Raw genomic sequence first — 26,303 nt, forward strand, 5'->3', positions numbered from 1 at the left:
TTTCTTTTCACAGCTCCAAGTGCTTGCGCTGAATTATTGAGACGAGAAGAGAAGGCTTGCAAATGTTTGAGATTTTCTATTTTTACATCAGCTGTCGGAGTTAAACCGGCTGCACCGAGCGAGCCGGACAGCCTGTCAGTGAAGAGGATCATTAAAGAGAGACACAGCCCTTTTTTGTAGTAACTATGGTTGTTTGGCATTTTGCAAAACCATGGTTTTACTGTTGCTAGTATCCATCGTTTTACACCGGTTTTTGTTGCAAAAACCCTTCCATTGCTTAGTTGTGCGTCTATGACAGCTATGTGTGTATTTGTGGTAGGGTGTTGGAGGGAAATCCCTGTGTTTGCTGCCAAACACACACACACACGTTTTTCTCCCCCACTTCTCTCAGTTGTGCTTGTCTTCGACGGTGAGACAAAAACAGAGATGAAGAGCGTGAGATGGGGTGCGGTTACCATGGTACCCCGATATGAGCAGGAAACACAATGAGAGACACAGATTTGATGTGCACTGTTTTAATAATGTACAGAGATACAGCGAGAGAGAAATACTGAAAGAGCGTCTGCTATCAAAGTTAAAATTAAATGAAAGTCAGAGCTGTTTACTGCCTACATGCAGTCCTGGTGTTGTTGTGAACAAACATCTTGGTTGTCTGTTCATCCTATTATGAGAGTATAAATCTTTAACTTCTAGAGATTAGTATTATTGTATATGTCCCAATTCAATAGGTCCCTTGCGCATTCAGATCTTAATGATTAAAGGATTAGTCCATTTTCTTTAAAAAAATCCAGATAATTTACTCGCCACCATGTCATCCAAAATGTTGATGTCTTTATTTGTTCAGTCGAGAAGAAATTTGAGGAAAACATTCCAGGATTTTTCTTATTTTAATGGAGTTTAATGGACCCCAACACTTAACAGTTCTAATGCAGATTAAAATTGCAATTTCAAACAACTCTAAATGATCCCAAACGTATAAGGGTCTTATCTAGCGAAACAATTAAACATATGCACTTTTAAACCACAACTTCTCTTCTTCCTCCGGTCCTTTGAAGCGCCAGCGCGACCTCACGTAATTGCGTTATGAAGTCGAAAGATCACGTGTAACATATATGAAACGCACAATAAACTGACACAAAGACATTAATTAGTATCATTCGACATACAACAACGTTGGAACGGTCCTCTTTCTCCACACTTGTAAACACTGGGGCGGAGTTTTGCATACGTCATCCGTGACCTCTTGACGTGATGACGTATTGCGTGAGGTCGCGCTGGCACGTAACATGACCTGAGGAAGACGAGAAGTTGTGGTTTAAAAGTGCATATTTTTAATTTTTCTTGTCAAAAATGACAATGGTTTCGCTAGATAAGACTCTTATGCCTCGTTTGGGATTGTTTATAGTCCTTTAAAACTGCCATTTTAAACTACATTAAAACTGTTAAGTGTTGGGGTCCATTAAAGTACATTAAAATGAGAAAAATCCTGGAATGTTTTCCTCAAAAAACATAATTCATTCTCGACCGAACTTACAGTAATAAACATCAGCTAGTGAGCCCAATAACTATACATTCACATGCATTCAAATGTAATGTAATGAAAGTAGTCATTTTTCCATTCGATTATGACATTGTTTATATACTTTATATAGACAATGTCTCTAAAGTAGCAGAAGAGATAAAGCACACAAATGTTTACTATTGCTCATAGACAGACCCAGTAAAATGTAGCTGTAAAATGTAAGTAATCTCAAATTAGCAAAGCTATTTAATATATAATAAGGCTATCTTGGCCTGTTAAATTGAAATCTGTTGGGTTTTTAATTCATGTCTGTTAGCTTTGTGGTCATTTATATTTCACTCCACAGCTGGCACAATAAACTGCATTGTGAAATCATTTTCTGGGGTGTTAAACACATTAACATGCAAGAAATGAAGGATTTGTGTACATTTTAAATTATATAATAATCTGTGGATTTCTGGAGAGGCGGATTTCATGTACTTTAGACCTTCTGATGTGTGTCTGGCTGTTGGTTTGTGTGTTTATGTTGTGTGATATTGGCACAGCTTATCATGGCATGCGTGTCTGTCATTAGAGCGGGAATCCTGCAGTGACATCACACACGAGATCAAAGCATCTGCCATTACCTGCAGGGACACCAGCAGGTGTGTGTGTGTGTGTGTGTGTGTGTGTGTGTGTGTGTGTGTGTGTGTGTGTGTGTGTGTGTGTGTGTGTATGTGCATGTGTGTGTTTGTTTTTGTTTTAAAACGTATTCATTTTGCTAAGGTAACTCTAGGGGTGGGCATTTTGACTTTATGTTTATATTGTTTTTGGAATATAAACATTTGTTGCAATTTGCCACTCACTAAATAGTTTTTAACTAAATGCTCACAACAGTTTTACAAACATAATAAGTTCAAAGTCGTGTTAAAGTGAAAATGCACTAAAGATAACAAAAGATGAGTCTTGATAGACAGAATCTTGTTTTAAATCAGTTATTTATTTTGTAGGCTATTGAAGATATTGAAGATAAGCCTCATACTTGGGATCAGACACATATTGAGGTGTTTCTAGGAGGTTTTAGTACATTCATCTTCAAATAATAATTGTGTGACTCACTTGCATCAGGTGACCTGAAAATGCGAATAAACTGTTTCCATTGTAGTTTTGTGAAATGCTATTGCAAATTGAAAATACGGGCAATGGAAACACGAATTGCCTGAAAACCAACGCATGCGAGTGTAAAAAATTTTGGCATATATGTAAGTTTTTGCGAAATGTACGTGTTTCCATTGCCCATATTTTCAATTTGCAATATCAATTTGCGCAATTTAAAAGATAATGAAAACGCAGCTATTGATATAAATGCGAGTTTTGTCATAGCTTACTTGAAATATTTACAACAATTAACAGCGTTATATGCGAGAAGGACTGTTCCAATCTTGAGGAGGATCCTCGGAATTTCAACCAAGGACTGAGTCCTTCGTTCTAAAAATATCCCATATACAGAAAAGGATGCATATGTGTAGCCTTCGCACTCTTTGCACTCTCAATCACCCACAATCCTATGCGCGCAGCGCCAAAAGCAGACCTTTTCACTGATGTAATGACGCAAAGAAGTGCTAGCCTGTTTCATTTACGTGTTCTCCGAATGCTAAACAGTCCATCCAGAAAAACGCGGAGTTTTTTTATGATTGTTGCTGGCAAACATCCTTGATTTTGCGGCACGTTTTCTTAAAAAATGCGATGGAATATGCGGGATATTTATGCGATGGAATTGGGGAAATTTGCGAAAATTGCGGAACTTGCAAAAACTGCGGAAACTTGCAAAAGCTGCAATGATGTTCACGTCACATAATCACGTCACTTCATAACGTTCCCATGGCAATAGAGGACACGGCTGCGCTTTTGGGAAGTAAATGCAACATTTTTCAACTTTCTGCTCATATATATATATGACTTTTTGCTACAAAAATGCGGAGATTATGAAATCATGTAAGCCCCGCATATTTTGTGCGCGGAAATATGTAATTAATGTGGTGAAAGTGCGTCGTATTTGGAAAAAATGCCGCCCTGCATAAATATGCGGACTTTGGCTGATTATGCAATATATCGCGCGATCGCACAATCGCGATTTTCTGGAGAGACTGGCTAAAGAGGAGCCTCGCCTAGCCTCTGAAGGAAGTGACTTGAAGAACCAGTCCGGCCAAGGAAGTATCCTTGAGATTGAGAAACACCTTCAAGAAGGGTCGCACACTGGTCGCGCAGCTCAGCGTCGAGCTGCGTCGAGTCGCGTCTAGGACAACTCGGAGGTATAGTAAACCGGAAGTGCACATTAAATAGTGCGAGCTTCGTCAGATAGCGTCTACTTCAAAATGCAAAATATACATTAGCAGCCAATGTTAATCTTTAATGATTTGGGACAAATATGATGTTATTTAATGTTAAATTATGTGAGTGGCGCTCTGTGGCACGACTGGGATTTGAGCAACTTCCTGAGTTGTAGCTGGGCGGGGCAGACAGGCCCCACCTGTCGGCGCCGGTGTGCGTATGGCCGCCGGGATTTCACCAAGTAAGATGTGATCCTGGATCAACATTTTCATTAACCAATCAGATTGCAGGATTAAGATTAGTGTGCATGTTAGATTTAGGTTTAGGATTGGGTTAGGGGCTTTTAAGAAATACTCCTCAAACTATTATTTCACACTAATTTGAGGGTTTTAAAATGGTTAGGGTTTGAGTTAAGGGTTAGTTGGGGTATCTTTGATTAAAACGTTGATCCAGGATCACATCTTACTTGGTGAAATCACGTTCACCGTGTGCGTATACACATAGAAAGCAATGTGTTCGAGTTTTTTATAACGGCGCGGCGCTGATCTGCGCGTCCTGTGTGTGGCCCCCTTCAGTCTAAGATGCGGGAGTGCCGAGTTGGCCATGCCAGTTCCGTGGAATACACATAAAAAATTTCTTTCACGTAATGGAATATACCGCCATACCGCCCAGCCCTAGGTTACCCCTGGTATCCACACTAATCTGCACACACTTTTGTAAACGCTTCAGACCCAGTTTTAGTTCGAAAAAGTTGCAGTGTAGATGGACAAAACCAGAGTATCATGCAAACGAAGGCGTGGGTGCTATAGTGCCATTTAGATCATGCACTATGCATTTGTTTGCATGCTAAGCTCAAGCATCTACATTTGCTATTTCTCTGTCACTTTTGCCCATCGGCTCAATCCCACAATCAGGATCTCAGCGTGATGGTGATGATGTCCTCTGTGTGCTAGAAACAGAGAGAGAGACGAAGGACTTTCAAGATACAGTTGAAATTTTAAGATGACGTGATGCAGTTTAGATGGCCGTTGGCTGATTTCACTGATGTGGGATGACAGAAAAAGCATGAAATGAATTAAACAACAACTCTTCTGGAGAGAGGAGAAGAGCATTTATAATGCACTAAACAGAAAAACTCCATTCACGTTTACACACACACGCACATACAGGCTGTCATCCAAAACTCCAGTCAGTTGCTTAAAATAATGCACGGTTGCTTCAACCTGTAGTTTGGTATAATATGGACAAAACCAACCGTGGGTTTAAATTAACATGGAAAATGTCTATATTTTACCCAACTTTGACATTTAAAAACCTAGCTTTTTTGGGGTGCAGCTTCCAACATTTGACATCATTCATACTAAATAGGTTTTTAACTCATAGCCACCTAAAACATTGCTTTGAGATTGCGTTGGGTCGTGTACAAAGTTGGCAATTTTTCATGACACACAAGGCAGGTGGCTTGCTTCGGCTCCGAGCCACAGACACTTTCTTTGTGTGAGTGACCTACATAAGATCATCTGTGGTGAGTGTGGAGCGTTCCTCTGTTCTTGTGAAGTGACTTCATGCACCTGCCGAAGACTCTCACACACACACACCTGTAGACGTGATTCATTAACAAAACACACACACACTTTCACTGGCAGACACACATCTCTGAAACTTAACCTCAGAGCAGATTTATTCTGAAACCCATTAGTGGCGCCAATATTCTTGTATGACCTTTATGTGACATTCATCGTTTTCTCACCGTAGGGCTCAGAGTCCCCAGACCTCTTATAAGTCGGGTTAAAACAAACTCAGTTACGCTATTGCCGTCAGTCAAGGTGTGTGGTTATGTGCGTGTCTGTCAGCGATGATATTGAACTAATAGTGAATCACAGCGTTGTGACACAAACAAAATCGTAATGGAATCCAATAAAGCCATGACAACACTTCTCATATAAAATTAAAGATGAGATTTACTGATTACTGCATGACAGATCTCTGTGAATGATGTGTTGATGTAGTTTTGTTGGCATGTGTGTGTTTATGTTGCATGAGGCATGTGTGTGTATGTTTATGGTGTGCGTGCGGTATGTGGTGTGTTTGTGGTCCATATGGTGTGTGGTTGGTTTGCTTGTGTGTGTTTGTGATGTATGTGTTGAGCCGTGTGTGTGTTTGTGGTTGGGCGGGGTGTATTCTTCACATCATGCTTAGAGGAATCTGACACACCAGGGTCTTGTTGCCGTGGAGCCTGCCTGACACTGTTGCCTGGGAGACAGTGCTGTATCTGCCATATGTTAAGGTCTGGGGGTCCTGAGAGAATGGTCCACAGGTGACCTTCATTTATAAGCAAACACATGCGGTTGAATAGAGAAGCATAGGTGCATGTATAGCTTTATATACTCACAAATATATTGGCATTTTTAAAGGGACACTCCACTTTGTTTGAAAATATGTAAATTTTCTAGCTCCCCTAGAGTTAAACATTTGATTTTTACCGTTTTGGAATCCATTCGGCTGATCTCCGGGTCTGGTGGTACTACTTTTAGCATAGCTTAGCATAATCTATTGAATCTGATTAGACCATTAGCATCACGCTAAAATAACTAAAAAGTCATTCAATATTTTTGTCAATTTTAAACTGGACTCTTCTGTAGTTACATAGTGTACTAAGACAGACGGAAAATTAAAAATTTGACATTTTCTAGGCAGATATGGATAGGAACTATACTCTCATTCTGTCATAATAATCATGGACTTTGAAAAGTCCTTGATTATTACGTCAGAATGAGAGTATAGTTACTAGCCATATCAGCCTAGAAAAGTGCAACTTTTAATTTTCTGTCAGTCTTAGTATACGATGCAACTACAGAAGAGTCAAGTTTAAAAATATCAAAACTCTTTGGTTATTTTTAGCGGGATGCTAATGGTCTAATCAGATCCAATGGATTATGCCAAGCTATGCCAAAAGTGGTAACGACAGACCCAGCTGAATGGAATCCAAAACGGTAAAAATCAAATGTTTAACTCTAGGGGAGCTAGAAAATTAACATATTTAAAAAAAAGTGGAATGTCCCTTTAAGCTTTGGAACATGAAAGTAATGAAAGTACAATGTGCTAACAGGTGCACTACACACACTTTGATGAGTATGCGGAGAGTCCACGTGTCATTCATTCATCACAGACTTAAATAAGGGGTACAAACCGCCTTTGTCTTACCCCTCAATGTCAATATTGATTTCATCCCTTCTTCAAACACGCAGACCGGTCTGATTCGCTTAAAATGGAGCTCAACACCTTCAAATAGATTTTCTATCACTCAGGACAAAGCCAGAATAACAATTACATTTTCCAGGCGCCCTAATCTGTCCAAAACAACTTTCTGATCGCCATCTTTTGTACCTTATTATAGTGTTGCCCCCAGAGAGGATTAATTCATTAAACTGCTTTTTTCTTACTGAACTCCATTTGTGCAGTTTCCTTTATAGATCTCTTAAAATTTACAGGGATTTTATGTTTTCTACAAAGCTACATTTGAAAGGATTAGTCAATTTTCTTAAAAAAATCCAGATAATTTACTCACCACCATGTCATCCAAAATATTGATGTCTTTCTTTAATCAGTCGAGAAGAAATTATGTTTTTTTGAGGAAAACATTCCAGGATTTTTCTCATTTTAATGGACCCCAACACGTAACAGTTTTAATGCAGTTTAATGCAGTTTCAACAGAGTTTCAAATGACTCTAAACGATCCCAAATGAGGCATACGGGTCTTATCTAGCAAAACGATTGGCATTTTGACAAGAAAAATAAAAAATGCACTTTTAAACCACAACTTCTCTTCTTCTTCCGGTCATGTGACGCGGCAGCACGACCTTACGTAATTTGCGTAATGAAGTGGAAAGGTCACATGTTACATATATGAAACGCACATTTGCGGATAATTTTAAACAATAAACGGACACAAAGACATTAATTAGTATCATTCCACATACAACAACGTCGGACCGGTCCTCTTTCTCCACACTTGTAAACACTGGGGCGTAGTTTCGCATACGTCATCCGTGACCTTTCGGTGTGATGACGTATTACGTGAGGTCGCGCTGGCGCGTCGCGGGACCGGAGATAGATGAAAAGTTGTGGTTTAAAAGTGCATATTTTTAATTTTTTTAAATGACAATCATTTCACTAGATAAGACTCTTATGCCTCGTTTGAGATCATTTAGAGTCCTTTGAAACTCTGTTGAAACTGCATTAAACTGCATTAAAACTGTTACGTGTTAGTGTCCATTAAAGTCCATTAAAATGAGAAAAATCCTGGAACATTTTCCTCAAAAAACCTAATTTCTTCTCGACTGAATAATACAGACATACACATTTTGGATGACATGGGGGTGAGTAAATTATCTGGATTTTTTTTGAAAATTGAAAGTTAACTTTATACTTCTGCACCGATTGTAGGGCTTAGCCTGCGAAAAGATGCGAACTCTACGCAGAAACCCTACACAGGCATAGCCTGACACGCACCTCTCCCAAAAAGTAACAACACGACTGCAAGCTCTGGATGGATGGATTGATAGTATAGAAGTGTATTTCCTGTGAATTGAAGCTTTAACCTTTGTGTCGCTCAACAGAGCTACAGGAAGCAGAACCTCAGCTTCAGGCTGCTTGCTTGGTTAATTGTTATAATTTACCGTAGTAAGATTCAAGACCCTGTGGAGATCGCAGGCAGCTGTGTTTACTTTTAAACCCTACATTAGCAGCGATGCTAAGAAACCTCCGAAGCCTTCAGTGGATGACAAGATAACGCTTACACGTGTACCGCACGCTCTGTAGACTAAACAAAGACCCTATTATTCAACGTTTAGATGTTGCTTTCATTGTCTGATCCCATAATGCTTTGGACCTGATCATTTCTGTTGGCTCTGTGGTGATTATAGTCCTCCAGACGAGTTAAGACCTCATTAGGATGCTTAAACAAAGAGAGAGACAAACCCCTTTGAGACGTTATCTGGAGGGGACAGGCTCTGTCCTGTGTTGATGAGTCTTTTGGGTATATGCATCGAGTTGTATCTACCGGCTTAATGTCACTGCTTATCACACTTTTATGGTTTGTTGTAATGATAAGGTTGAGGTGAGAACAATAATGATATTAATTTACTTTATGCTATAATAACGGGTGTGTTATGTTGTGATGTGTGCATTCTTAAACGTCTGTCGACATTTAAGGTGACATGTTGACAGACAGGGTTCGAGTGCTGTTGTGTGGGCCGAACGCGGCTGCTATAAAGTCTGACTCACTCATTTTTATTGACATTAAATATCACACAGTGATGAGCGGCCAAGACTACGTTGGCTTATTTGATGTACCTCACATTATCTTGCCGACAGTGCTGCTCTAAAAGTAGGAATGCTACTAACTTTAGGACATTTTTTACTAGCATGGCAGTATTTTACACGGCCTGTTAAAATGGTGTGTGACATGATATTTCTCATGTTGTGTGGCATATGTACAGCTAAGTGAACTGAGATAATCATAAAGTAAAATCTTCTTCTGATTTATTTTTGTGAGTTTGTTTATTTGGTTGATTCATTTAAAGGGACTGTAAGTAGGATTGATTTTAAGTGTTTTATTAATCGAAGTCAATGTCTTTATTCATAAATATGTTTTCACCACTAGATGGGGGTAAATCCTACTTATTGCCCCTTTAAATGATCCGTTAAAAAATAAATGTACTGTGTTGTAGCAATATACAATGAGTTGCTGTATGTTTAATTAATTTTACATAAAATATGTGTTTAACTCTTTCCCCACCAGCGTTTAAAAAGAAGTTGCCAGCCAGTGCCAGCATTTTTTATGAAAAAAATGAATGCCTTTCATAAAATGTTGTTCTTTAAATGTATAAACATACAATATATCAAATGAAAAAAGCATAAAACACATTCTCTTTTAATCACCTCTCAAATATGGGTAGGTTTCTTCAAAAATACCAAATTTTGAGCTAAACGCTGAGATAATTGCATTTTTGTGAAAGACTTTTGTTAAAGATCAAATTCAGAGCAATGATCAAAACATACACTGACTTCTTACTGTTTGCCCAAAGGGGTTGCTCACAGGTTTTATAAGTTGGGTAAGAGCGCCGCCTGGTGGATAATAGCTGAAATACGGATTGCCGTGAATACTCGTCATTGGCAGGGAAAATGTTTTCTCTTAATTGACGAGATAACTCGTTAATGGCGGGGAAAGAGTTGATGTTTATTCAGCTGAGTTTTAGTACATGCTGTGTAAATGATGGTGTTTTCTGTTTTATTTGTATGTCTTTGCACATTTTGAGTATTGCCACAAAAAATAACTTTCCAACTGTAATACACTATACGTATATAAGTCAGGGTTTCAAAAACATGTCAAACTGCAACCCCACGTTTTTCGACCCCAGGGAGCTAAAGAGGACATATAAAAATCTGACTTTTTCCATGTTTAAGTGGTATTATGGGTCCCCGGTGCTTCTATCAACCTAGAAAAGGTGAAAAAGATCAACCCAGTAACTTAGTTTTGGTAAACATTCTCTGCAAGCATGTGAAAAAATAGCTCATTGAAATTTAGCTCCCCTTGTGATGTCAGAAGGGGATAATACCGCCCCTTAATCTGCACTATCCAACCACAGCACTGCCATTTAGTGCAGAGATCAGCTCATTTGCATTTAAAAGGACACTCCCAAAAACGGTACATTTTTGCTCACACCTACAAAGTGGCAATTTTAACAATATAATGAATTATCTATACACTCAAAAAAACGATTCCTGGCAATATTAGCTTTTAAGTATTTGGATCATTTAGATTTTATTTAAATACCCGTTTTTTAAAATATATGTAATCCGATTTATTAGAATATATATAAATCTGTTCAATTTAAAAAGTATTAGATTTAATCAGTTAAAATGTATGAATATGAATTAAATAAATCTAGCCGTGACACAAACCGGATAAATTCTATGAGATTGATTTACATACAAGTGTCAGGAAACTGACTTTAGTAGAAGCGGAAATGACGCCTTCCAGTCAGGAGGTGGCGCCACAATCAAAAATAGACGCTACAGCACATGGACTTCGCCATTTTGCATTGGACTGGATCGTCATCTCACTAGTCTACAATCGCCAAATTGTAGGTGAGTAAAGTTAACAAGTTTGATGTGATTATCTTAAATATAATTGTCTGTTGTTTAATTGCATGTGTGACGCGTTGCATGTTTCAGAGTAAAATACACCTCAATAAACAGTCAGACATCAACAGACGGTCTGTTGGAATGTACGTTAAGTTACCCTGCAGTGTCTGTTGCTTTTATTGGTTAATTTTTGTGGTTTAATGTTTGAAACCTAAGAAATAAATAAAGTCATAGGCTACTGTAGGCTTATCAGAATAAAATAATCATAATCTCTGTGACTTTATTAACAAAAGAATGTTACAATTATACTATGTTGTTGAGTGCATTGTGTGTCTAACTAAAACTTTTTTTTTTTTACAGATACAGCATCATTTCATCGTCTATATGGTGGGACAACCTGCTAGACAGGGTATGTAAGTTATGCTACAAAGATATTGATTTCTGATGCAAAGCTGGATTTTCATCATTCCAGTGTCAAATGATCATTTAGAAATCATTTTAATATGATGATTTATTGTCAATATTGGAAACAGGTGGGGTTTTTTTTCAATAAATGCAGTTATGATAAGCATAAGAGGCTTATTTCCAAACATTTCACCGGTAGTGTACACACATGCTGGGACACAATATTTCTGAAACAGAAAAATACATACTCTTCGTCTCACAAAATCTTTATCTGTCTCTATAAAAACTATTATCTACATAAAATATTGTTAAAGAAAATCATTAAATAATGTGTGTTTTTTTTGTCTTGTTCTAGTTGAAGACATCTGTATCTACCTCAAAGAAGGCATGGAGAGACACATTAAAGAATATGTGGTAAGTGTATGTCAACCTACTCTATTTTTATATCCATCTATTTATATGTATGTATGTATGTGTACGTGTATGTATGTGTGTGTATATAAATATCTTATGGATGACTAGATGTTTAAACAAGGTGATTATCTGTTTTCAGGTCTTTTGATGGTTTTGTGACTAATGTTCTATTATTTTACACATTTGAATCAGTCTACATATTTTAAATATCAGAGTTTGTAAAACAATTTGCTAGCACATTTTTGAAAATTTCACTTTGACTGCTATTGGGACTGATTTTTTTGTTGTTCTTCTCCAGAATTGTGAAATTGGTGAGTTGGGGATTGCACAGACAGTGGAAGTTTTGCAAAACCTACTTGGTGTCACACATGGGTGTGAAATTACTTTTTGGACTCATTTATGCACTTAAACTGAACTACCAGAAGAACATCAGGTGCACCTTTGACCTTTCAAAAAATCCTAATGGAACTGGACTTGATACAACCAAGCAATCACTGAAAGATGCTTCAGTGAATACCTGACAGACACGCTGATGCATCCCCCTCAAAGTGGGTACATTTTTGTACATTTACAAGTGAACTTTTTAACATTAAAGGAATATTGCACTTTCATTAAACAAAAATCCCGATAATTTACTGTCTGTCATCGAAAATGCTTGTCTTTTTTTGTTCAGTCGAGAAGAAACTGTTTTTTGAGAAAAACATTCCAGGATTTTTCTTAATTTAATAGACCTTATTGGACCTCAACAGTTAAAGGTAGGGTAACACATTTTGAAAAATGCTAACGGTAGCCGCCTAGCAATGAAATCCCGATCCCACCCTCAAGTCAAACCGCCATCCAAAGTCACGCCTCTTCCAAAACACATGAACACGCACAGATCAGACGGTCACATCTCATGTCTCATTCAGCAGTGAGAAAACTTTGCAGTACAAAGTCGAATAACACTTCCAAAATAACCAAACAACTGGTTTACATCTGAATTAGTTTAAGCACACGTTCGGTTGTGTAGACGTAGTAACTATATCGTTACGCTAATCCGTAAACGAACACAAATTTCATAAGCAACAATGTTTCATCAAAGTAGAATATCTGAATCCATCTCAATTCAAACATATCGCGTACCTACCTTACCAAAATAAACAGTGCAACGACTCTTTCAGACCCTTTGCGTCCTGCAGCTGTTTGCATCTCGTGGTAAAGCAGTAAAGTTACCGATGTTCATTTGGGGTTTTGCTCTTGCTGATCCAGGCAGTTTTTGCTGTTGTTGTTATAAAAGATGCCTTTAGTTTTGTGCCTCCTGTGTAGGTTGTCAATTTAGCAGAAAAGTTTGCTGTTCTCACTGTTTACAGGCAGGAGGTGAGCGCACGTGAACGCGCCGATGACGTATGGTGTCTGCGTGGACTCGCTGCGTGGTGGGCATTCAAATTATGCTTACGTATGAGGGACAAAAATGGAAACGTCCGTTCGGACCGAAATCTATGATTTGTTGAACATTTTTTGGTCCTACGCCTTTCACAGATGACATAAATTTCTACAAATACATTTAAACAACTTAACACAGTGATTGCTATCAGGATGTAAGGAGACTTTTAACCAGCATAACAAAAAATGTTTCAGGATCAAATCTGTTACCCTACCTTTAAGTTTCAAAGCAGCTTTTAAGGGCTCTAAACGATCCCGGTCGAGGCGTGGGGGTTTTGTCTATTCAAAAGATTGTCATTTTTGGCAAGAAAACTTTTAAAACACAACAACTTGTCTTGCATTATCCATGTGATACACAGTGCGACATTGTGTACTACTTAATAACGTTGAAGTTTACACATCACAAATGTGAAACGCACATTTGTGGACCATTTTAAATAATAAACGGACCCAAAGACATTAAGTAGTATCATTTCGCATACAACAACATCTGAACGCTCCTCTTTCTCCTCGCTTGTAAACGCTGGAGCGGTAGTTTCAATTATGTCATGCTAGCGTGTCACACAGCTTGTGCAAAACGTTGTGAGTTAAAAGTCCTCTTTTATTTTTATTTTTGAAAATGACAATCGTTTAGCTAGATAAGACCCTTATGCCTTATTCTGTATAATTTAGAGCCCTTTTAAATCTGCATTGAAACTGTAAACTTGAGGTCAAATAGTCTTAAATTGAGAAAAATCCTGGAATCTTTAACTCAAACTTTATTTCTTCTTGACTGAACAAAGTAAAACATAAACATATGGGGTTAGAAAATTATCGGGATTTTTGTTTTATTAAATTGGAATATTGCTTTAACAATTTTAAAAGTTGAAAAGTTTTTGAAAAATGTAATTGATGTATATCTAACATGTAATTAGAGATGCATGAAAATTGTTAATGGCACACAGCCACTCAAAACACTAAGCAATGTGCCATTTTTTTTTCTTACCACCCAATCATTCTAAATTATTATTATTACACCATGTTACAGATTTCTGAAAATGTTAAAGTAATGTTGTTGTCCCTGATTTATGTCTACCTCGAGTTTTACAGTGTTTTTTGTATTTCTGCAGCCTGTTTGCTCAAAATGTTTGAGGTTGATTGTGGCTGAAATGTCTGAAACACACGTATTTATTTATTTTTGCACACATTACGAGGTGTATAAGCCATGGCTGTCATGCTAGTTGTTAGCTGCTCTTTTTTGCTGCCTTATGAGTAATGCCTTGAAGTATTAAATAAATTGATAAAATGTAAAACCAAGTGGTCTGGCTCTTCTTTTATTTTTTGTGTTTTTTGTTATAGCATATTGTGATTTACGAGGGTGAATGGGGGAGGAATATATAAATGTATAAATGGTTTATTAGTAAGATACCTAAATGTAATGGATTTTAAGTGAATTGGGTTTATTAATAAAGAATACATAATCTATTTTTTTAATGCATTTAAAACACATTGGATTAAAGTAAAACTATTACATAAATTTTACTGGTTTCATTTACATAGATATTTTTTAGATATATCATATAAAGTTTATTTGTTTTTTTTAGATTAGAAGTATGTAATCCAAATGGATGGAAATGTTACATGTAATCAAAATACATAAATCTTATGAATTAGGCCTAAATATTTTTTTGAGTGTAGGGTATTTTGAGCTAGAACTTTACATACTTCACATTTTGGACACCAAATATTTATTTTACATCTTTAAAAAAGTCTTATGAAATGTCCCCTTGAATTTATTTGTAATATAAGTGTAATTACAGTAAATGTTTGTGAAACTAAATAAACATTTGTTATGCATAATATTTATAAACATATCCATTTTAAGTACTTGCGAATAACTAAAATACACATGTACAGTAACCTGACGGTACTGTTTGAATAAGATTTTGTGTGTAACACAACATAACTTTACATAAAAAAGTGAATAATAATTGGTTATTTTACTATCTGTCAAACTTTGGCTTTACATCTGAGTGTCACTTTATCACAAACAACAAATTTAAGGAATGGCCGATTAAAAATATGTTTTTGCCGATGCCAATCATTTAAATATTTTTTAAATATCAGCTGATTTATCGGCCACTGCAATGTATCGGTCTATCATGTTTTAAAGTTTTCATAGTTTTTTAAATAGCTATTGTTGGTTTTACCTATTATTGGGGAATTTTCTTTTTTTGGACATTCAACATATCTGTCCATTTTGCATGACTTAGTTTTCTGATATATTGTAGTGTTGTGTAAAACTAGAAATATACACACAGTATTACGTGTAGGTTGCACATGTGCGTACAGGAGATTGGATATGCATTGCATTTTGTCGTAACGTCTGTTTACATGTCTGAGTCAAATAAACGATGCTTTGCAAGGCTGTGCTTTGGTCACGTACATGTAAAAAACAAACTATACTCCAGGCTTAATGGTCACACTAAACTAATAAAATATGTATTTTTGTTAGTGTTTTATTTATATTTTTATATATATTTACATTTTATGATTTAAAGGTGCAGTGTGTAAATTTTAGCGGCATCTAGTGGTGAGGTTGCGAATTGCAACCAACTGCTTACCCATCGCTTTTGAAATGCATATAGAGAAGCTACGATAGCCGCCACCACAAAAATGTCATTGTTGGAGACAACTTAGTAAAAAAAGTTTGTCCGTTAAGGGCATCTGTAGAAACATGGTGGAACAAAATGGCGACTTCCATGTAAGGGGACCCTCTGTGTATGGAGATAAAAACGTCTCATTCTAAGGTAACGGTTCATTATGAAAAGGTCTTTATACACCCCTGAAAATATAGTTTTGTATATTTTTTTGCATTTCTGTCAAGAGATCCTTTTAAAAATTGCACACTGCACCTTTAATAGAAATTTTTTTATGTTTTTTTCATCAGCTCACAAACTCCCTGCAATCCCCTGCGAACCCAAGTTTGAGAAACCCTGCCCTAATATAATCTGATTTTATTATATAATCTGGTTATTGTTGCTTTTTATAGGTCAGTGTTGTAAACTACCTAGTTGTTTATTTAGCTGACTATGTTTTTCTAAGGGTAGCTTTACTACAGTTGAATAACTTTAAATTATAAGTATTGACTATTCTGCTACAATTTTAAATAACATTACCGAAACAGATATTTGACGCCTTCCCTTTACTCTGTCCCTGAAACAGTGCCGTTTTAGGCATGGCCAAATAAAAACAGTGACAAATGGCTATTGAATAACAGTTGGACTGAGAGCTCGCGGGCTACAAATAGATGTTAATGGATGTCAGCACCGTTCAAGCTACAGGGAGAGTGACTTTCTTAAATATAGTCACTGTGCTGAAAGTGCTCCAACACTTTGTCGCTCACTTTCACTGTTTCTCTCTTTCTCTCCGCAGTTTATAGCATTCGCTTCTTTGTTCTTCATCCTGGTTTCCATCACAACCTTCTGTCTGGAGACCCACGAGGCCTTCAACACCATCGTCAACCATACGGACAGCCTTCGAAACGACAGTTTCACAGATCTCAGCCAGCACTATGAGATCGAAACGGACCCGGCCCTTACCTACGTCGAGGGAGTTTGCGTTCTCTGGTTCACCTTTGAGTTCCTGGTGCGCGTAACGTTCAGTCCGGATAAGCTGGAGTTTGTCAAGAGCGTACTGAACATCATAGACTTTGTGGCCATTCTGCCGTTTTACCTAGAGGTCGGACTGAGCGGACTTTCGTCCAAAGCGGCAAAAGACGTTTTGGGATTCTTGCGCGTTGTACGATTCGTACGGATTTTGCGAATCTTTAAGCTGACGCGTCATTTCGTGGGCCTGCGCGTCCTGGGACACACCCTGCGTGCCAGCATCAACGAGTTTCTCCTGCTCATCATCTTCCTGGCGTTAGGAGTCCTCATTTTCGCCACCATGATCTATTACGCCGAGCGGATCGGGGCCAGCCCCAATGACCCGACGGCCAGCCACCACACCATGTTCAAGAACATCCCCATTGGCTTTTGGTGGGCTGTGGTCACAATGACCACCCTGGGATACGGAGACATGTACCCGCAGACGTGGTCCGGCATGGTGGTCGGCGCTCTCTGCGCTCTTGCGGGCGTGTTGACGATAGCCATGCCGGTGCCCGTCATTGTGAATAACTTTGGCATGTATTACTCCTTAGCCATGGCCAAACAGAAGCTTCCCAAAAAAGAAAGAAACACATCCCGCAGGTTGTGCAGACCGGCTCGCCCTCTTACTGCAAAACTGATCTCAGTACAGCCTGTAACAGCACGCAGGGAGATCTCTGTCTGGGCCAAAGCGGAGGACTGGAGCGCCATCGCTCAGGTTAGAATTGAAAAGTCTACATATGCTTATCTGTGTAAGGTGTGTATTGTACAAATTCAGCAGTGTCAACTATAAAGTACGCTATCTGAATACTGATTGGCTGACTCTTTAAAGGAGGGCCTTAAGATATGTGTAGGTTAGGTGGGTTTTTTCCTGCAGGGTAAAAGCTGATGGGGTTGGAGATATTGCTTGGAGAGTTGAGCATAGGGGAGATGCAGATCTAGCATGGCATCACTGCTCGCCTGTTGCCACGGAGATAAGGGTACGATTTATTCAGGAGCATCGCAAGCTTTAAGACTGGGCGGATCTGAAACATACGTGTACTGTTAACAAAAAGATGTCTTACAGCTGGATTTAGTTAAGAAAAGTGCAAAGTTTAAATTGAAAGCTTTTTTGTGATAATATGTGCATGCCTGTTTTGATAAATGCCTCTGAAAGAGGATAGTTGACAAACATTCTTGCAAAAAGATTTTAAAGAAAATTTTTGAATAAATATTGAAGAAAAAAAATCCTTAGAGAAATACAAAGACTGATGCAAACGCAAGTGACTTACATCATTGCAATAGATTAACCCTTAATCGGTCCTTGGGATCTATATGACCCCAAATGACATTTCATTGGTTAAAAAAAAGGTTCCCTTTATCTCAGAGATGTAAAGCTTTGTGACTTTTCCTAAATGATCTATCTTTACATACACAAAAAAACTGGGCTTGATTCGGTTGTTCTAAAGGTATGTAAAAAAAATTGTATCAATCTGTCCCTTGGGGTCAATATGACCCCAATTGAAAGTGAATGGGAAATGCAAATAAATATGTACTTTTTTCCATTTGTCAAAAAATAAATATCAATAAATCCAGCATAAATCTGAAAATTGTGACACATAAATGAAGACCTGGTACTTGTGCACAAATGCAATGCAAAAAACACATGCTCACACAAATACACACACACAAACACACACAGGTATGACTGCCACAGAGAGCATTTGTGTGGAATTTGGCTAATAAAATCAGTCACAAATGCAGAAAATAACACACAAAGGGGTGTGACCTAATGCATGCACATGTACACTCACAAACACGCACACACACACACACACACACACAAACACACACACGCTCTTTCTCTCTCCTTTTCATGCACACTCTGTCACACACACTCTCTCTCTCACCCACACACGCGCGCACACACACACACACATACAAACCCACACACGCACATACAAACACACACACACACACATGACTACCACAGAGAGCATTTTTATAAAATTTGGCAAATAAAATTAGCCACAAATGAAGAAAAAAGATATAAAGGAGTGTAACCTAATGTAATCTCTCTCTCTCTCTCTCTCTCTCTCTCTCTCACACACACACACACACACACACGAACGCACACGCAGACAGACACACTTACACTTACACACTTTGTAAAAACAGACATTTCAAAATGCATCAAAAACTATAAAAAATGACTATTTGAAATAATATTTATTTTTAATATCCTTTCTTATGTTTATATAAATATAAATTCACAAAATGTATCACCAAAGTAGTGATTTGAGCAGTTGTCCATATCCAGGAAAATGAATGGGTCTCTATGGAAATCTGCCGGTCTAAATGATTTAATTCCTAAACTGTAATTCTTTTGTGGGTTTTTTTTCTAAAAACCGATGCCTGAATTTAACACCTCACACCTATATCAATATCTAAAAACCATTTAAATCAAATTTAGATAATAATTTATGTGAATTTTCATAAAAAATGTATATTTTTCAGGCAAGCTGATGGTGTAGTTGAGATTTTAAGTGGTAAACAGGTACAAAAGTACTTCAAATCTCTCAAAACACAGCTTTATCGTATAGATGAGAAGTAAACAAATATATATATATATATATATATATATATATATTATTTGTATTATTATAAATGTATATTTTTCTAACAATTATGCTTTCAATTTTGGGGTCATATCGACCCCAAGGGCCAGAAGTGTAAAAAGAAAATGAGGAGTGTTTGAGGGTTAAATAAAATAATTAAATATAACTATAGCCACTCTTTCTCCCCTCGCTCTTTCTCTCTCTTGGTCATGGGTGCACACACCACACAAAGTTTGGATGACTCATTGTTTCAACCTAATTTCAGGCCCTATTTCAGTCTTTTGATTGACCTCTCGCCTCTCTCTCTAGCTGGTCTGTGTCCTAAATAACCAGATGTTGTTCTCCAGCACTCACTCTCTTCATTTCCCATCAGTGTTGTCTGCAGACTGCAGTGCAGGAAGTGACATCACCACGTCTCCAGAAGAGAGGATACCCATGCGGCACTCCAGCATCCGCGAGCAGGACCGTCATACTGAAGGAACGTGTTTTCTGTTAGCTGCCAGCGATTATACTTGCACAGCAGACGTAGCCATTCGTAAAACAGGTAGATTCAACTCGGCCAATCACAGCCCTCCATTCTGCATATCGCCATGTCCCCACACTACATACAATACACATCCGATGTACACTATTAACTCAAGTGTCTAAAAAAGCTCATCTCATTCTATACATTCATACACAGTAATTTAAGTAGTGACCATTAATAAAAAAAACTGATGGTTCAGAAATATCTTTTAATCATCATCCATTGACATAAACATTTACTTTCGGATGGAAACGGCTGCAATAATTGCTAAAAAAAAGAGGCATTGCAGAGAGCGCGGGATACAATGCAGAGGATTGTTTTAATATGTTACAGTTTATTTGTAATGACAGAGGAACATATTATTCAAAAATATTGTCATGTTCATTTGCTGAAGGAAATAAAATAGGAGTCACTTGGAGAAGCCACACAATACCAGACGTTTTAAACCTTATTTGCGACCCTAAACTAATTTGCGCTGCTCTTAGTAGATTGCGTTGGTCATTATGGAAATCAGGTCTTGTGTCTGTGTTATTTAATTTGCACCTTTTTCAGTAAATAACCAGCAGACATTACCACTCCCATTGGCGCTTTTTGGGAATTGCGCTCTCGCCCTAATTTGCACCGTTTAGTAAATCTAGCCCTTAGACAACTGTATAATTTACAACAATTAAAGGTGCAGTGTGTAAATTTTAGCGACATCTAGTGGTGAGGTTGCGAATTGCAACCAACAGCTCAGTCCACTGCTCACCCATCGCTTTTGAAACGCATAGAGATGCTACGATAGCCGCCACCTTAAAAATGTCATCTTCGGAGACAACTTAGTAAAAAGAGTTTGTCCGTTAAGGGCTTCTGTAGAAACATGGCGGCACAAAATGGCGACTTCCATGTAAGGGGACCCTCTGTGTATGGAGATAAAAATGTCTCATTCTAAGGCAATAAAAACTTAACAGTTCATTGTAAAAGGTTTTTATACACCTCTGAACATATAACTTTTCTGTGAAGAGATCCTTTTTAAAATTACACACTGCACCTTTAAAATAAGTAGAAATTGTCCACATGGCTGTACTGTTTAACAGACACGTCAACCCTACATCTGTCCCTGCTCAAGGGCAATAAGAACAAGCAGACACCCGGTGGAGTCATGTTTGTAAAGTCAAGCTCAGTCATAACCTGGCATATCCTCCTCACCATCAGCACTAAAGGGCATTGGAAGGTTAGCACACACAAAAACGTCCTCTGTACCCAAGAGTGTAACTGTGCACATGCGAATACATGAACGTCCTATGAAATTAAAGGAAAGCACCACCGTTGTTCGGTATTTTACTGTTCTTGCCTCAACTAGGACTAATTAATACATGCGTAATTAATACATGTGTGCACTTGATCTTTCTGCAGCGTGTCGTGAATGTGTTAACATTTAGCCCCATTCATTCCTTAGGATCCAAACAGGGATAAATTTAGAAGCCACCAAACACTTCCATGTTCTCCCTATTTAAAGACTCTTACATAAGTAGTTGCACGAGTAAGTAAGGTGGCAGAAAATTAGGGGTGTACCGGTACAAATTACGGTTCTGGGGTCTCGGTTTCGGTACGTTTCAGTGTGTGTATATGTTTATGGGGACAAAAAGTCTGTCAAATTCAAAGAAAATACAATTATTTATTGGGTTACAAACACCTAACACTTTGGTCACAACAGCCTTTTTTACAAAAATAAAAACCTAAGCAGTTTTTAACCTCTGCTAACCTCATTTTCACTTAAGAGCACTTGCATTATTATACTACATGTACCAACATACAGTGAACTTCAAAATGAACATAAAATAGCTTAGAACACCTGGTTACTTTTTATATTTTATGCCACTATCTTTAAGTTTTTTTTCACAAGAAGATCAGTTAGTTAACATTTAAACACAGAAGGCAATGTGTGCTGTTTCAGTCTCACCTGCGATCGCTTGCTATCAACAACACCCTGGTGATGACGGAGCAAGCGACTCGTCATATTAAATGTATTGCCTTGAGCATACAGCACTCGCAACTTTGACAGTTTTGTCCTGTTTTCTTTAGAATCGCTGCTGCATTAGCGTCTTTTCTACTGCGCTTGAAGCGCTACGCACACAAACACACGTGAGGAGGAACTGTGAGGTTGGCAACAGATTTGCATACTACGAGTTGATTGGACAGATACTCTCACGTAAACACACGCATAGCTTATTCAGAACCATACATTAGCGGTTTTTAGAAATGCGTGTTCGAATCAAACCCGGTGCACCTGTACGTGCGTTCCGAACCGTGGGAGGATAACAGGACGATTCTTGACCAAAAACCGTTACACCCCTACACAAAAGGAAACGTGGCGATTTTTGGGCGGTTAAAAATTAGAACTATTTTGTATGGCAGAAGAGCACTTAGTTTGCAGCACTTTGGCGCAATAATATTGACGGAAGTTTGAGTAAAAGGAAGAGTAGTCAGGAGTGATGATGTTACTGCACGCAGAGGTCAGGGTGCTGCGGACTGGGTGCCCTTTCGCAGTACAATATAGTTCTCATTTTTTATCCGCTTAAAAAATCACCACGTTTTGTTTTGTGCCACCATACTTACTCGTGTAACTACTCATGTAACAGTCTTTAAATAGGGAAAACATTGAAGTGTTTTGTGGCTTCTAAATTCATCCCTGTTTGAAAAGATTAAGTGCACACATTGAATAAAGATGGGTATGTATTAATTCATCTAAATTGAGGTAAGAACATAGTAAAATATAAAAAAAGGGTGGTGTTTTTCTTTAGTGTCACACCACATGATAAACTTTGCTTTATAATCTTTATAATGTCTCACACAGATTTATAAATTGCTGAAGCCATTTTGCATACTCGCCTGCTAAACAATATTCATTTTTAGATTAAGGACATAAGAAATAATAGTCTAATTAAAATATTTGCTAAAAGTCTTTTGTTTTAAAATGTGCATTTGTGCATGTTATTTTGGGTAATATTACCTACAACCCCTTGATATATTAAGTTTCACAGGGTTCATGTATAAAATGAAACCTTATTTTTTATATTTAATGTTATTGCATCAACATATACCGCACGATGCACAGTAGCTCCTTATCATTATCATTGATATTTTTGCTTCATATTGTGTGAACACACAAATCTTCCCCAGACTATGTTAAAATGACATGAATTTGACTTTGATTGTTGCTAATATGAGCAAAAATGCTCATAGTAAAAACACATTTTCTCTTATGCTTTGTGCATTTGAATGAAACTTTTGTGCAGTTATAGTTGTCATTTCCATCCAGTATGGCCTGTGTTTAGTCATGTGATACAGTTATTTTTATCTCATCATCATGACTCGAGCTGTTGTGGTTCAGTCTCCTGAGAGAGTTGTTTCTTAATATAGAGCATTATTATATCTCTCTGTACAGTTTATTGATCTGAAAGGAATTTCATTTAAGCAAATCAATCACACTTGTGCACAAAATCCTGTTCAGTGATCAAAATGTAAAGAAAACACTTAAAACTGTTAAATGATACACAGAGACAACACAACACAACAAATGTTATCTTGTGTAATGATTATTAAAGCATTGTCGTCTTTTATGAATCTTTTGCATTCTGATCTCTGGACACTGTTTGTAGATGTGATATGTTTCTGATCAGTTATGTAGCATCTCAGCTTACGCCCCTGTGTCCCACGAGACCCTGTTGTATTTGTTTTGTGTGTCTTTGTGCTCTTAATGTTGCGTCCTTTACGCTTAAAGGCCTTGAGACATCCCGAAGCTTAAACAACTTAACATGCTTGGCCGGTAACACTCTGTCTATCTGCCCCATACAGCGCTCTCGTTCCCATCATAAGAGGCCACGCCCACTCTCACATGTAAACATTGTGTGAGAGGACCTATGTTTAACCTTATGCCCTGTGAATATACTGTAGAGATTAATAATATAATTGTATATAAAATGATATTAGAAACTAATAATATTATTTTGATGCATTTATGTGTGCATTTGTCTTCTTATTGTCACCTTCTGGGACCCAGCGAGTTTATGTCACCAATAATGAGCACGAACACATTTTTGAATTTTTTTAACAAACGTGCATGAACCAAACTTGAAACATAATTTCCAGTTTGTTTGTAAAATATATATTTCATGATTTTTGTGGAGGATATCGTCTCATCCTTATACATTTATCTCTTGTTTATTTATTTATTTTTGGGCACCTTGTGAAAGTTTCATGGAAATATAGTACATATACTCATAGGACTTTATACTTGAACCCTATTTGTCTCCAGAAGGTGCAAGCAGATGCTTGTGTCCTTTACAGAGGACAAAAGTGAATTGCTGGGTCCCAGGAGAACACTAGATAGCGCACATGTATTCTGAGGGAGTGAGTATAGTAGACGTAGCTAACTTTTAAGTGTATTTGACATCTTTCCAAAACAAGGACAAAATGAAGAAAACTCTGACTTTATTTGTCTGTTTGATTCTAATTGTTTGTGTGTTATATAAATGTTTTCGGGGGCGACTTGCTGTGTGTTGCAACCCCACGAACGCTCGCTGCTGAACTGTTGATGTGTGCATGGGCCGTCTGTCTCCAGCTGCGATGACACGTCAGAGAGCGGTGAACGTTTGTGCATTGTGGCTCTGAACAAAGCGGATAAAGTTCTCGTAGCGCTCAATGTTTGCCCTCGATGCATGACGTCCGTCTGTCCCCGCCTGCTTTCACCGTCTGTTGACACGTACTGAAAAGGCCTCTTGACGCTGGTTGTATACACACAGATAACTGCTCAGAGGTTGTGTTCACGAGATTCAACCGAGCAGAGGGGAACGTTGTGTCTTAAAGGGGAGGGGACGGTCCTGACGAAACTCACAGGTAACCTCTTTGTGCTGTGTGATGTCATTGGGTGAGAGAATGACTCTTATCAACACTCATTGGACAGAATTGGTGTAATGTGCAATCAGAGGTAGTTGTTTCTTTTTGTTTGTAACCAACATTTAAAGTCAACATGAAATGATATTTGCGCCCTTCGACTGAAATATCGAGCATGCCAGCTATCTCACGGGTGTCGGCGATGCGTCTGCGATTCTCTCAGATTGCGTTTTTGATCATTTACATTGCGTGATTGTCACACGCGTGCACAAGCAACGATTTGCCTGTGATTTCGGGCATTTGTCGCCGATTTCTCAAAACCTGTCTGTGAGTCAAAATCAGGGCTATAATCGTGCAGTCTGAACTCGGCATTTGGCATTAGTAGATCACCTGCAACCGAGGAGCTTCAGCTCAGCTTATTTGCGACCCTGTGCTAATTTGCACTGCTCTTAGTAGATTGGTCATTGTGGAAATCAGCTGTTGCGCCTGTGTTATATAAAGGTGTAATGTGTTTTACCGCCATCTAGGGGTGAGAGTGCAAATTGCAACACACCTCAATTTTGAAATGCAATGAGAAGCTAGAACAAGCATGTCGTCGTCTGAGACAACATAGTGACAAACAGTGTTGGGGAAAGTTACTTTTAAAATTAATGCATTACAATATTAAGTTACTTCCAAAAAAAGTAACTAATTGCGTTACTTAGTTACTTTTCATGGAAAGTAATGCCAGTTTTACGTTTTATTTACTTTGCGTTACTTTTTCTTGGCTAAGGCTTGATCTCTTTCAGGCCTTGCAGGTGTTTTTATGAAAGTTCTGCATTCAAAAATTGCATATTTCATCACAAAAATGTTGAGCTCTGGCCTGCTATCTCAGTTTCTGAAACTGTTCCCACACATGCATGCATAATGTGACTATGTTCAGTTTAAATCAGTACATCATTTTTTTATCGAATTCATTTAACTAAAAAAGTAACTTATTAACTCAAATATTAATGTGTACATTTAAAAAGTAATGCGTTACTTTACTCGTTACTTCAGAAAAGTAATATTTTTACGTAATGCACGTTACTTGTAATGCGTAATCCCCAACACTGGTGACAAAACGCGCTCTGTGTAACAGTTTGTCCATTTAGGGCTGCTGTAGAAACATGAAGGCGACTTCCATGTAAAAGACTCGCTGTGTGTGTAGATAAAACGGCTCATTCTAAGGTAATAAAAACATAACCGTTTGTCATGTAAGGTCTTTATACACCACTGATAATATAGATATGTATTTTATTAGGGGTGCACCAATATATCAGCCGATGATGCTTGCTATGCTTCTCAATGAATTACGGTGAAATGCCGCTACATCCAAAAGCCAGAGGGCGCTCTCGTGCAGAAACTCAATATGCGCTGCAGACGAAGAACCAGACACACGCATCTATGACACGCAGGAAATGGCTTAAGGATATATT

At 37.9% G+C, this 26,303-nt stretch overlaps 1 protein-coding gene across 1 annotated transcript in view; it reads left to right on the top strand.

Annotated features, from left to right (window-relative positions):
• Nucleotides 1–26,303, top strand: part of kcnc2 (potassium voltage-gated channel, Shaw-related subfamily, member 2) — a 51,138-nt gene that overhangs the window by 19,962 nt on the left and 4,873 nt on the right. The window contains 3 exon segments of the mRNA XM_055190710.2: nucleotides 16,637–17,429; nucleotides 17,432–17,566; nucleotides 19,819–19,989. Coding sequence (XP_055046685.2) covers nucleotides 16,637–17,429; nucleotides 17,432–17,566; nucleotides 19,819–19,989 — 1,099 coding nt within the window.

The sequence above is a fragment of the Misgurnus anguillicaudatus genome, chromosome 1, assembly GCF_027580225.2.
Source record: "Misgurnus anguillicaudatus chromosome 1, ASM2758022v2, whole genome shotgun sequence".
In the NCBI taxonomy this organism is placed as follows: Eukaryota; Metazoa; Chordata; class Actinopteri; order Cypriniformes; family Cobitidae; genus Misgurnus; species Misgurnus anguillicaudatus.